The 14,192-nt window shown below is 32.9% G+C and overlaps 2 protein-coding genes across 10 annotated transcripts; one reads left to right on the forward strand and one right to left on the reverse strand.

The window, feature by feature from the left end:
• Window positions 1–779: 779 nt before the first annotated feature.
• Window positions 780–7,306, reverse strand: LOC107407998 (homeobox-DDT domain protein RLT1). Of its 2 annotated transcripts, XR_007239314.2 has the most exons (9): window positions 7,033–7,306; window positions 5,684–5,791; window positions 4,888–5,544; window positions 3,762–3,841; window positions 2,608–3,054; window positions 2,425–2,517; window positions 2,231–2,325; window positions 1,924–1,990; window positions 780–1,204 (listed from the first exon to the last, which is right to left on the reverse strand). XR_007239314.2 is itself a non-coding variant. In XM_016015343.4 (8 exons), the coding sequence occupies exons 1-8, from the start codon at window positions 7,037–7,039 to the stop codon at window positions 1,132–1,134; spliced, it is 1,560 nt and encodes a 519-aa protein (XP_015870829.2). In that variant the 5' UTR covers window positions 7,040–7,304; the 3' UTR covers window positions 780–1,131. The 2 variants fall into 2 exon arrangements, 1 of the variants encoding a protein (XP_015870829.2); XM_016015343.4 differs by lacking the exon at window positions 1,924–1,990 and having other exon boundaries at window positions 7,033–7,304.
• Window positions 7,307–9,654: 2,348 nt separating this feature from the next.
• Window positions 9,655–13,977, forward strand: LOC107405656 (pentatricopeptide repeat-containing protein At5g01110). Of its 8 annotated transcripts, none has more exons than XM_060812439.1 (5): window positions 9,655–12,043; window positions 12,195–12,336; window positions 13,045–13,293; window positions 13,434–13,564; window positions 13,684–13,977. In XM_060812439.1, the coding sequence occupies exon 1, from the start codon at window positions 9,781–9,783 to the stop codon at window positions 12,019–12,021; it is 2,241 nt and encodes a 746-aa protein (XP_060668422.1). In that variant the 5' UTR covers window positions 9,655–9,780; the 3' UTR covers window positions 12,022–12,043; window positions 12,195–12,336; window positions 13,045–13,293; window positions 13,434–13,564; window positions 13,684–13,977. The 8 variants fall into 8 exon arrangements, with proteins under 8 accessions (XP_060668422.1, XP_060668421.1, XP_060668424.1 ...); XM_060812438.1 differs by having other exon boundaries at window positions 13,051–13,293; XM_060812441.1 differs by having other exon boundaries at window positions 13,091–13,293.
• The last annotated feature ends 215 nt before the right edge of the window (window positions 13,978–14,192 follow it).

The following is a 14,192-nucleotide window of genomic DNA, read 5'->3' on the forward strand; positions in this document are numbered from 1 at the left end:
TACTAGTCTTATTTCTTAGGATTAATTATTCTTTCAAACAAATATGCCCCAAGGGATTTTTTTATTTGTTAAGGTGATAATAAACCACTCATATTCTAATACTTTTTAAAAAGTTTAATATAGATTGACAGATTATAATATACATGATCGGTCACCTGTAATATATTTTTTTATTTTTTATTTTTTTTAAAAAAGGTCAATATGTCACATATATATAACAAACCAATATTTTTTTCTCTACACAATTAACTTATTATTTCAATTATTTAATAACTAATATTTAATTACAAGGAAAGCTAATAAAATATAGACAACCAAATATGTAAATATAAAATGAATAAAACATTATTTTATAAGATAAATATGGCCGGCTGATAAAATGATAAGGCACATGTTTTAAGATAAATATAACTAAATATAACATTATTTTTTTCTTCTTTCCTTCTTTTTCCTTATTTAAAATGACACATCATCACTTGGTTCACATTTTTTTTTTTTAAAGTAAATCACTTGTTCTACATTTGTCAAAATCTAATAAAGCACTTCTTTTTTCCGCTGAGATTTTAATAGAAAACCCAATAATAAACTTATCATGAAGAGATTTACAAAAAAAGAAAAAAAAAATATATATATATATATATATCTTCTTCATAGAGCCGGAATTATTGTTTTTCCAATTTTTTATTTTATATTTATTTGGTTCATATTGCTATTGTTGTTTATTATAAATAAAATTGCAAGCATAATATTATTGTTAATATTAAAAATTTATGCAAATATGAAATAAGTTCTGATGATATATAATTTTTCAAAAACATATATACAGAGTAAGACGCATGATTCAACAACTTTTCCTTCAAAGTTTCAACATTTGTAACTTCTTTTTGTGGAACATTCTTAGCCCCGGTTCCAAGCACATGGCATTTACAACCAAATTTATCTGCATTATATGCAAGTAAAGCAGTAATAACAAAAACAAAATAAATCCTAAACTTATAAACATGGACTAATGAAAAGGCAAGGAACATAGTTAGCTGCAATAATTGAATAGTAAAATACATGATCTAATTAGCTACACATCCCAACAGCCTTGCAAAACCCCTTCATGGTTTTCTTGTCATCCATCAAATATCAATCCACAGACGAACTGGTTTCTGCAGTTTCATCATCCTCACTAAAGCTAGATGGCATCTCCATGGTAGATCTACAGAATGGTCATTGCAGTCAGAAAGCAGAAAGCCATCCATAAAGTGTTTATGAAAGATGAAGGAATAAAATTTCTAGCTTCGGTGTTACTATATTTACAGCACAGACAAAAACCATAAACTCTTTAAGCAATGAAAAACAGTTTTTTCAAGGACAATTTATATTGTTTAAGGGTGTGGGATGGATGATAGAAACTTGTCCTTTATTCACCTGATCAGATAAACACATTGATAACATGACTTTGTCAACATCGGAGTTATAGCGGCACCACTAACAGGATTGAGCCTAAAACAATAAAATCTAATTACTTTGTTTATTGAGACAAGCATCTAGTTGACGGGTGTTGTGAATTAAACGACAAGATGTCAGGACTCTTGGAGCAGGATAATTGCTATACATTAAAGATTTCATCTATCATTTGGTGTAAGATATGGTAGTGAAATTTTCCCTAGTTAAATATTGTCAAGTTACCCTTATAAAAAGTTTTGCCGTTAGAAAGTGGCTGCAACTACATATATCAAACTGACAGCACGTTAAATTAGGGATTAGACAAATCAAGGCTTTGAAACATGCTAAAATTACCCTTATTCCCTGAAGTTTTTGATCCCTATGTAGATCAGAGCAACACTAATAGACAGATTTAGCAAAATGGCAGCACCACTTTCCTGTACAATTGGAAGTTTATCATGGTAGAGGAGGGGATTTCAATTACTGTACCAAGAATGTAAGACACCAATCATCATGAGTAGAATACAACTGTCCTTCAATAACAGCCCGCCATCAACTGTATTTGTATTTCGGTTTGACACATTAAATCAACAGTGACAAAGTAATTTCATAAGCTATCTCAAAAGAAAGCCCCAAGCAAAGATTGAGAAAACAAATGAAAATTTTGATCAATCAAATTTGCAAGAGAAATACAAGCACGTAGCATACGATGCATACTGGTGGAAACATGCATCTAGAGATTTTGAAGATACTTTTGTACGAAAGAGATTACAATCATAGCAAAGATCATACTAACCCTATAACGAGATGACTACGTGGCGGCAAAGGAGCAATGGAAGAATTTGTACCATAATCTTGCTGTGAACAATCAACCATAACTTTCTTTCCAGCCTACAATATTGAAGAAAGAAAATGAGTGTTAGTGGCAAATTACATGTACTTGCATACATATTATAATTCTTCAAAAGTGAACTAATTTTACAAACCCACCATCATCTCATTTGTTGGCTTCATCTTTACTTTAACAGGACTGCATTTCTCTTTTGTGGCTTTAGCTTCTTCATTATATATATCCTCCTGAGCCTAGCGGTAATAGACAGAATTTAAAGCAGGTAATTCAACATGGTTATATATAGAACACATAATTTGCGAGGTGTAAAGCAGAAATCCGACCTTTGCCATAATCTTAGATTGCCTTCTGTCCTTCATATCAAACATCTCATGGCCATAACGTTTTGAAACTGAAGGCTTCAATTTTGAGTACTCACTCCTTTGGAGAATTTTTGGGCTTGTGTTATTATCCTCATCTAACCAAGGAACTGATTGCTCCCTAGAGATTTTCCCACTATATTGACCATGATGTTTTAGGGCAGAGTCAGATATCATCCCTTCAACACCATGTTTAGAGCTCATCCTACTATTCCTGTTGTAACCGGATTCATCATATGTATTCAAGGTAGAGTTTCGTCCAGGTAAAGAACTAGTACGATTAAGATAAGTTGATTTTTTCCTTGACTGGTTGCCAGATTTAATCTCCTGACCTTCAAATACATGCATCATAGGAGCTTCGTGAACATAGGAGTCCTTTGAACTGACCTTTGAATTATATACTTCATATCTCTGCACAAGCATGAAAAGAAGTAAATAAAGAAATTAAGAAGAAACTACAGTTGTGAAGATAAATATTATAAATAACGTTTCAAGATTGTTGAGCATGCAATCCATTACATGTTAATGCATAAAGCAAGCCACAGGTAGACTACAGTTTGACCAAAAATCAACATTATGAAATATTATTACATGCTGCAAAGTTTAGGAGTAGGGGGAAGCACAAAAAGATAAGCCCAAAACCAAAGGGCCTCTTCCTCTACCTGAAACCCCTACATAAAATGGCCATAATAGAAATCAGAACCTGAAGTGAAGCACCAGGCAATAATTGATATTCAGAGACCACAACCTTGTTTCTGTCAAAGACAATGAAGTTACATCCAAAGCTTATACACCGAAAAGATTTAAAACATATTTCCCATGAAAAAACTTTTTATTTAATCATTTATTCATTTTGGTTGCAGTAGCCTGACCGAAAAGGAAATAATATCTTGATTAGTTTCCCAATCGATATCTGTAGAAACCTAACACATGTTCTCCTTCAGAAAGGTATCCTTATAGCTAAAAAAATGGAGAATAATCATTCAAAGTAGACATGAAACAATTTAATGTATCGTCAAGATTAGACAATAAGGAGACAACACTAAACAGATCTAATAAACACAGTATTTGTCCTACCATATTTTAAAATATAACAAGAATGTCTCAGATTTACTTACAGTGCTAGGACTGGGTTGCCTTTTCACTCCAGAAATGTCAGGAGAATCGGGAAGAACAGAATTCTCAACGTAGTATCGCTCTGCCATGGCATTCAGCAAAAGAAATGTTATATAAGTAGTGAAACAAAAATATTTCTAAAAAAAAATCTAGAAGACTGTGAAATTTACTAGCATGCAAGACAGAAACTTTACATGCAAAAGGGCAGAGAAGAGCTACCTCAGCTCTTTTAACCAAAGTAGCAAATACATGTGGCTTTCAACTAAACATTTTTCTTCACTTTAATTTCATAAATACCTTACTGCCAGAATATTATTCCACAGCAAAAGGTTAAAGATGTAACATTCTCATAGTTATTTGATTAGTTGATTAAGAAAGATACTCCTATGTTCTTTAAAACCATCTCTCTCTCTCACTATCTTTTTCAATCTGTTAAAACAGAACCCAATATCATCTTCCAACTAAGAAAAAAAGAGAACCAAGTACAAAGAAAAAAACAAAACTCGACAGGAACATTGCAGCAGCAAAAAATCAGTAGGAGACATTATGCATATAACATTTAAAACATTAGCACTATTGCTCTTAGTTTCGTTTTCCTTTTTCATGTGTTTCATATAGTCTAAATTGTATTCCATCATCCATGGTCTGAGTTTATTTCTTCTCGAATACAAGCGTACAGCTATAAAACGCATCACAAGAGAAAACAGGACAAACAGTGCAAGTGTAACCAAAACCAGCAGTTTGGTTTGGCTGTAACTGGGAATTCCCATGCCCATACAATTAAAAAACCAGTCCACACTTCAGGTGTCAGGTTACGAAGTTCTCAGTGTCAGCTAAAAAAACCAACCTTTTATGAGAGAAAATTGAAATAGATTTCAGAATGACAAAAAATCACAACAGCTTCATCTTAAGGAATTGAAACTATGAAGCATTACCATATAGCACAATTTAATAATTCCAAATGTTCCAAATGAGACCTAAATAGTTGTTCAAACATACACAGAGGATGAACAGAAAGAAAAATTAAGATCAAAATTACAAGGATCCATAATAAATAAATAAATAAATAAAATAATAATGAAAAATAAATAAATAACATGAAGTTTGAAACAACAGTAAGTAACTCACCATGGCCGGGATCCCCTGGGGATTCAAATGCACCAGGAGGAAGCGGTTCAAATTCTACAGCGAGTGGTGGACCATCCTCCCGATAATGCCTCCCCAATTGCCTCTTGACAGCCGTAACAGCAGCATTTTCTATTTCACCCTTAACTTTCAGATATCCTGAGGGCTTATATCCCATGTTTCTTGAGACCTTTGGATTTGCGCCTGCAATAACTCCATCATGTTTTAGGTACCTAGAAGTTTCCATATCATAAGGATCGTCACTTTGAGAAAACAACCTATCTTGTAACGATGAGCTACTTTCTGAAGATGTATTATCTACACCACTAACTCTTTCGGTATAATGACTTCTTTGATCATGACTGAGTTCCGCAGTCGGAAAATCATGCCCATAAAGCCTTCGACTTTCAACTTCCCTTGGATCGACATGCCTATACTCTGCATTCTTAGTACTGCCACATGAGTCTTGCCCAAGTCCACTGCCACGATCCTGTATAATTCCGCTTGAACGATCTTGTCGTCCATTAGTGAACTTTTCATCTCTCAACAATTTTTTATCCTTTAACCTCCGGTGGCAAAACCATCCAGATATCTGCTTTTCTGTCAATCCTAACTCCTCTGCAAGTGCTGATTTCATTTCCTCTGTAGGATATTTGTGCTCTGTGGAAGTCAAACAGAAGAATCCATAAAAGATTATAACTATGTTCTTTTTTTTTTTTTTTTTTAAGTTGGGATTAATAATTGCATATGAATTTCTCAATGGTTATTTAGATATAATTGTCAGGATAAGCATCCTTACCATTATAAAATTTCTCTAAAGCCATAACCTGGCCAGGTGTCTTAAGCCGTCTCTTCTTGTTATTATCTTGAGAAACTTTATTGTCCTCAGAATGCGCTTCACTTAGTTCTAAACATTAATCGAAAAGCAGAAATTAATCTATTAGCAAGAGAAGTAATATCTGTAGTATGTTAGCTAATAAATATAATATGCAAGGGTCATATCTAAAACAAACGTTTTCTAGCAGTATTAACACAAAATTAGTAACACATGCTGCAATATAGAGCCAATTCTCCATTTGATGATGGGAGACATGAAAAAATTTCTTTCCACAGGATAGACAATTTGTAAACTGTCTCCATGAAATTTTAGTTATTATTAGCTAGCTATGCAATAAGGAATGTATGGTTTAATTTTAATTAACACTTTCATATCCACATTTTTCTCTTTCACAAACATAACTGCCTTTTCTGCACCACTCATGCACGATCTTTGCAACTAATATCACTTCAATTTCCTATTTTTGTTTCATGCAGTGGTTACAACTTAAATAACTTTCTTCATCTTTTATCCAGTTCCTAAATGTCCAATTTCCCGATGAGATCATGAAGAGAACATATTCTGTAACCTACTTTGTATTTCATACATGTGAGCCATAGTTAAACTTCTAAAAGCATCCAGTTTTCACAGGCTCTTTCAATCATAACAATTTCTATTCCCTTCAATTCTATAAAGCAATCAATGATATACTTCTATTCTATCTATACCAGTGCATCATTATATTTATAAACTCCAAGCAACATTATCAGAGACCAACCATCCACATCTTACTTGTCACATATATTCACTAGAAAAACTGGAAAACTTGCTCTGCATAAAATTCCTTATTCCATAATGATTTTAGATAAACGGATCACATCAATTGAAATTTGGCATGTTGATATAATTAGAGATTTCAAAATTTAACAATAACACAATTCAGATGCGTATACTTTGGTTGAAGGATTATTAAAAAAGAAAAAAAAATTAATGCCCAAGTTGGTTTCAAAGTAAATGAAGAAAACTGGAAATATTAGTAACACATTGAACTGTACCATCTAGGGGACGGGAGAAGGGAGCAAAGAAACAAGAGAAGACCAAGAATAAAAATTTCATTATTTTTCCTTCAATTTTCTCAGCAGCCAATCTAAAAGAATTCAAAAGTCAAGATGTGTCCTTGTATCATTGTAAAATCTGTTGCTAGCATGAAAGTGATTCAAATTCCCAAATATTCAATCACAAAATCAAAATGCAACAAACCCAGAAACACAACGGGAAACGAAAACCCAAATCCCTAAACTGATATGAGATTGAGAAAATTGCATCAATACCTTCCATGGTTTGTGTCAATTTCTGAAAGTCCCTCTTCCGTTAAAAGAGTTTTCTGACTTCTACAGGCTCAAAAAGCGAAACCCATTAGACAAAAATATTGAAGCAAACAAATATGCAATTGGGTTTTGCATGTTTTTGTTTGCATCTAATTAATTCCTATGCTGTAGAGAGAGAAGGCAGAAAGGCAGAGGGAATTTTTCTTTTTTTTTTTTATAATTTTCTCTTCTCCCTTTTTCCCCTTCATTTTAGTTTCTTCTTCCAATTAACTTTTACAGTTGGAGTTTTGTCCTTTTTATTTTTTTATTTTTATTGTTTTATTTATCTTATTTAAATCTAATTTTGGCTCTTTTTTTCATAGTAATAGTATCCGTACTTTTTTTTTTCCCCCAATTGTTTGTTTTCCCGGAAATATATTTTAAGAAAATATAAAATAAACGCCACGTTTTTCTTGCCATGAAAGGCTGAGTTGTAACGATCCTATAGTTCTTGGAAGGGTCAGATCAGATTTTGGACCCACGTTCAATTTTTTTCCTTCTATGGTTCTAATGCTAGCTCAGGCTACCAATCATGCTGTTGCTTCGTTATTCTCCATCTTATATTTATATACATTTATATGTACCATCACAGGAACAGATATATTAGTTTTTAGGTCAAGAAAACTTAAACCTTTTGATTTGTAATATATTCATTGGATTTGGACATGAAATTTCCGCCACTTCTCTGTCTTTAGAAAAAAAGAAAAAAAGAAAAAATGACATGGTCTGCCCATTGAAGTAACAAGAGTCTAATAACCAAAAAACAAAAAAAGTTACAGAATCTGAATATAAGATTGTATTGAATTGTGGGTTTTCTTGCTTTTTAGAGTTGAAGAGTGAAAAATACATGAAGTTTCATAAAAGTTACCCCCATGACCCTTGGTGCTTATAAAACTGCCTATAACCCAACAAATTATGTTACCCCTTTTTCTTCGGGTACATCAAGAGGGGAAACTAAATCAAATTCGGTAAAAATGGAAAAACTTGACCTTTTTTTTTTTTTGTTTTTCTCTCCCTTTTTGGTGAATGGAAAAACTTGACCTATTATGTAATCTTGATAAACATTACATTTAATCTTAATTTTGTAAATGTTTTCTTTTTCTACAACTTTTTTTAGTTTTAGAGATTGCAATTCATTTGAAGGGAAAAGCTGGATTCTTTGGAGAGATTTGTTGTCACTCAAGCTATCTCATGCCATGCATGAATAAAAGAGTTTTAACTCAGCGTATCATACTAGCATAAATATTGAGAAAACTGAAAAAATAGGAACCATAATTACATTGCTATGGGCTCTCAATTGATGTGAGATATCAGAAATGCTACAAATTCCAACTTAGCATCCTAATTTTTTTTTCCTATAAAAGTCAAAAATTATAACCCCAATATATGATTGGAAATTAGAGTGACAACTCATCAAACTTTACAACAACATATTCAAAAAAAGAAAAAAAAAAAAAAAAAAAAAAACTAACAACACGATCTCCGTTACATTGAAATTATGTATACACCCATCACTAACTCGATGCACACTGTTGAACTTAAATTTTCGTGCTTAAATAGTAAACCACCTTAATTTTTATTTTTGGTGAAGTAAACCACATTAATTTTACGATAAAGAGTAATACTAAAAAATAATATTAAATATAATAATATTTAATGAAATTTTTTAATTTATATATTTATTTTATAATTTATACTCACAAAAGCATCCTTAAGAGTAAAAAATATATATATATATATATATATATTAGCAGCCAAAGATCATTGTTTCCGTCTTCTTCTTCTTCTTTTGTTTTTCAATAGAGAGAGTAGATCCTTGAATGGGTTTGTGGTGTTTGTCCATGTGAAGAAAGATTTTATATGTTTTATTATTATTTTTTCAACTATACTAATTTTACTTATTCCATTTTTATTTTTATTTTTATTTTTTATCATTAGTTATAATCTAATTAGTTAAAAAATTGATGTTCTTATCAAATTATTATACCGTTGAAGGGTTAATATCCAAAACTATATATTAGTATTGGAATAATATAAACAGGAAGACAAGCAATAGGAGGAAAAAAAGCAGAATAAATAATAATGTAAGGATGGAAATCAGGAAATGCAAGACAAGTATTTTTTTTTTTCTTTTCTTGGTGAATAATTGGAAGACAAGTATGATTTATAATCCGTTTTGTATCTTTTATTTCTTTATACATGATAAACTGGGGGATAAAAACAAGGACAAATATTGTGATTTTTATTTTTGAAAATACTAAAAATGGAAGACAATTATGATTTATATATATATTTTTTTTTCCTACAAAACTAAATGACAATTACATTTTTTTTTTCTTTTGTATTGACTTGATAATATGCCTCGCTATCATTAATTGATATATTTATTAATTAATTGAAGAATGAAGAGAATATAGTAGCGTATGTTTATTAGAGAAAAAAAAAAAAAAGAAAGAAAGAAAGGAAGAAATGTCGCATGTGTAATTATTAAATTAATTTAATAAATTAATGAATAATTCAAAAATAAAAGACAAGTAAAAAACAAGCAAAAGCAGAAAAATGGACAGGTTTATAATTTATAAATAAATAAATGATTGGATGAAGAAAAAGACGATATTCCAGACACACTTCACAAAAACCCATCTGTAGAATGTAAAACCCTCCATTTTTAACTCTCTTTCCGAATCCATTGTTATGGTTTAAGCTTCTCAAATGGCGGCTCAACGACTACATTTTCAAAACCTCACTCTCAGAACTCCCAAAACCCTCGTAAAACCTTCATCAAGACGACGAATCTTCTTCCCTCGCGGAGCTCACTCCCTACCTTCTCCTCCAGACTTCCATTCCAACCATGAGCTTGGAACCCTGCAAAACCAACAATACCCAGAACAAGTTTTCTCGTCGGATTCTCTATCGGACTCTTTCTTCGTGGAGAAAATTTTGCTGGGCTTGAAGCAAGGTAATCCCAATTCCTTGCGAAATTCTCTTTCCCGTTTGAACCAAGTAGTTGTGGTCGAAGTTCTTTATCGGTGCCGTGAAAATTTGCAACTGGGTCTGAAATTCGTTGATCAAAGTTTGTCACTTTGTCCGAATTTGAAACATTCTACACGGTCTCTGAGTGCGATGATTCACGTTTTGGTGCGTGGAAGGAGGTTGTCAGATGCTCAAGCTTTGATTCTTAGAATGGTGAGGAGGAGTGGAGTTTCTCGAATAGAAATTGTTGATTCATTGGTTTCGACTTGTAGTGGTTGTGGTTCGAATTCTCTGGTTTTTGATTTGTTGGTTAGGACTTATGTGCAGGCTAGAAAGTTAAGAGAAGGGTCCGAGGTGTTCCGGATGGTGAGAAGCAAAGGGTTTACCGTCTCTATAAATGCTTGTAATAGTCTTCTTGGTGGGCTTGTAAAGGTTGGTTGGGTTGATTTAGCTTGGGAAGTATATGGGGAAGTTGCTAGAAGTGAGATGCCTTTGAATGTTTATACACTCAATATCATGGTTAATGCATTGTGTAAAGATCACAAAGTTGATAGTGTTAAGTTGTTCTTATCAAAAATGGAAAAAAGGGGGATTCTTCCTGATATTGTGACATATAATACACTAATCAATGCGTATTGTCGCGTAGGGATGTTAGAAGAAGCTTTCGATTTGATAAAGTCTATGTCTTGTAAAGGGTTGAGACCTGGACTTTTCACATATAATACTATAATAAATGGATTGTGCAAATTGGGAAATTATGCAAGAGCAAAGGAAATGTTGAATGAAATGTTGCATATTGGATTGAGCCCTGATACTACTACATATAACGCATTGCTCGTTGAGAGTTGTAGACAAAATGATGTTTCAGAGGCTGAAGGAATTTTTAATGAAATGTCTTGTAAGGGTGTTTCTCCAGATTTAGTTAGCTTTAGCTCTCTAATTGGGTTGTTTTCAAGGATTGGTCATCTTGATAGGGCATTGGAGTATTTTAAAGCTTTGAAAATTGCAGGTTTGGTTCCAGATAACGTGATATATACCATCCTTATAGATGGGTATTGTAAAAATGGCATAATGTCAGAGGCTTTGATGATGTGGAATGAAATGGTACAGCAGGGCTGCGTTATGGATGTGGTTACGTACAACACTCTTTTGAATGGAATGTGTAGGGAGAAGATGCTTGCTGATGCAGACCGTCTGTTCAATGAGATGGTGGAAAGAGGTGTTTTCCCTGATTTTTACACTTTAACCACACTCATTAATGGATACTGTAAAGATGGGAATATGAGTAAAGCACTTCATTTATTTGAGATGATGTCGGAAAGAAATCTCAAGCCTGATATAGTTACGTATAATACATTGATTGATGGGTTTTGTAAAGTAGGTGAAATGAAAAAGGCTAAGCAGTTATGGGATGATATGATCTCTAGAAGCATATTCCCCAATCATATTTCTTATGGAACTTTGATAAATGGATATTGTAGCATGGGTCATATATGTGAGGCATTCAGGTTGTGGGACCTAATGGTTGAAGAAGGTATCAAACCCACGCGTGTAACTTGTAACACTATCATAAAGGGCTTTTGCCGATCAGGTGATTCAGCGAAGGCAGATGAGTTTTTGGAAAAAATTATTTCACAAGGAATTGTTCCCGATAGCATTACATATAACACTTTGATTAATGGATATGTTAAGGAAGAAAATCTGGACAAAGCTTTTGTTTTGATTAATAAGATGGAAAAACAAGGGTTATCACCAGATGTTTTTACATACAATGCAATTCTTGAAGGGTTCTGTAAACAAGGTAGAATGCAAGAAGCTGAGTTAGTGTTGCAAAAGATGATTGAAAGAGGTGTAAATCCTGATAGATCCACATACACGTCGTTGATAAATGGACATGTGTCCCAGGACAACTTGAAGGAGGCATTTCGCTTCCATGATCAAATGTTGCAAAGGGGATTTATACCGGATGATAAATCCTAATGTGCTTCTCTTGTTGCTTGAGGTAGGATGTCTTAGATCATATTATTCATCGTAAGATATATATGCCTTTTCAGTCTTCTGGAGTATTTTTCTTTTGTAGTATGTATTTTGAGGTTCTTAGAGTGTGTACAAATTTTGGAGATTGGTATATTAAGATACAGATCTGGTTGCAGGAATTTCTGGAAAGCATTGAAATAAAAAAGAGAAGGATTTTGGGGCCGCTTCAAAGTGCTTTATATACGTTTTCTTTCATACTTGGGAAACGAGTTTGTCATTAGTGTGTTTTCAAATATCCAGTGAAAGGGATCCGTTTAGGTAAAATGTAAATATGTTGTTTTCTAAGATATTTAAGCTGTACACATAAATGGTCATGTGAAAAAAGAATATACAAAAATAAAGAGTGGAGATTTTCTTAGGTAAAGGGTGTTCAATAAATAAACATGGTACTTATAAGCAAAACTCCATTTTTATGGAATTAAATAAAAATAAATAAAGCTGACATTGCTAGTTCAAGTAAGTCTAGGTCTAGAACTTTGATTGGCTAATAGTGCTGCATCAATAAGTAGGTGGAAGAGACGAACCAACTAAACTAGGTAGGTGGAAGAGCTGAGTTGACATGACAAATTGTATTTGCTTCTTCTACTTCTCTCTCTCTGTGTCTCTGTTTCCCTTTCAGTTTATTCTCTTTATCAATGTTCTCTTTCTCTATCTTGGATCTGAGGTCAAGGTTGGCGAGGGAAAAAGATTATGCAGTATATGTCCTATAATAGTTACACTTTTTTCATTGTTTGCTCATTAATACTGAGTTTGACATATTTGTTCTCAATCTTTGGCAATAAACCTGTAATCTCAGGTGTGTTCTCTTCTTGAATAAGTCATTCCTTTTATTGCATAGGTAGATTGGTTTTTATCTTGGTGGAGTAAGATTACTAGTCTACTGTCTCAGACTATGGTTTTATTGCTTTTTATATGTCTCTCTCAACATTGTTTGTATATAATGTTTGTTAAGAAGCAGTTTCTCAGTTGCAGGTTTTAATTGTGGCATGTTCTTGTTATCACTTGGTATTAGATCTATGGATACTGCTATGGGGCTAAAGAAAGACAACTTAAGCTATTATAGGAGAGGTCAATGGCAGGTGCTCGTGTGTGCTAAGATTATACATATGGAATTGGAAACCCTCTTATAGCCCCATTACATGCGGTACGTGGTGAAGTTGGCTGCTTTTGTAGCATTTTGCATGAGCCATAAGTTGAACTTTACTAAAGTGTTTGGTAAGTGCTTTACTTAAGAGCATAATTTTCTTTGGTGGAGATATTAGGATTTGTTTTGCCTCATAATCTAATGTCGTTTCCTATTAGGCTTTGTTTTGCCTCTATGAAATCTAATTGTCATTTCCGGGTATGCTCCGCAGAAAATGAGACTTAACCACTGAAAATACATTATTGGGAAGGGTGGTATCTTGGTGGTATACAAAATTATTTGGCATTGGTTTGCCATACTGCTGCAGCTCTGCTCAAAGTTGGGTCATTTCTCTCCATTCCAGTAGGTCAACGTACACTAATTTTTTTCTTTATTGTTCCTCAGTTAAGCACTGATGGGCTTCCGATATCATATTTGAATATGAGACAATTCTAATCCTCTGCATTTTCTCTACTCTGCAGAATTTTGAAATCAAGAAATGAGAAGTTGCTTCAGATTGAAGAGAGCAAATTCGAAACTGGGGACATTTGGTAGCCAGTGCTTGGTATATAACATGTAATGGATATTCATGGAGTACAAATTATTCGAGGCAAGCTCAGGGCAGCATATTTCTAGAAGGGAAAAGCTTTCTTGGAGATTAAAAGGTTGAGGGTTTAGTTTCCACGTTTGGATTGATATCGTATTCTGTCTAATAAAAAGATAGGAACTGATTCCCTGGTGGGTGATGGATAAATTAATTTTCATCCTTTTAATGCTTATACATAAAGAATTCGAATAACATAGATTAGAATCGAACTCCTTTTTTTTTTTTTTTTTTTTTTTTAATTTCAATGCACGTATCATTTTAAAATATATATATAAAAAAAAAAAAGAATAACAAACAAAATGTTTTGTTATTATTATTATTATCATTTTTTATTTCGTATTTCTGTTTTTCTTCTTTTCACAAGGATGTGTGCAATTCCAAGAA

Source organism: Ziziphus jujuba, chromosome 10 (genome assembly GCF_031755915.1).
Source record: "Ziziphus jujuba cultivar Dongzao chromosome 10, ASM3175591v1".
Taxonomy (NCBI): Eukaryota; Viridiplantae; Streptophyta; class Magnoliopsida; order Rosales; family Rhamnaceae; genus Ziziphus; species Ziziphus jujuba.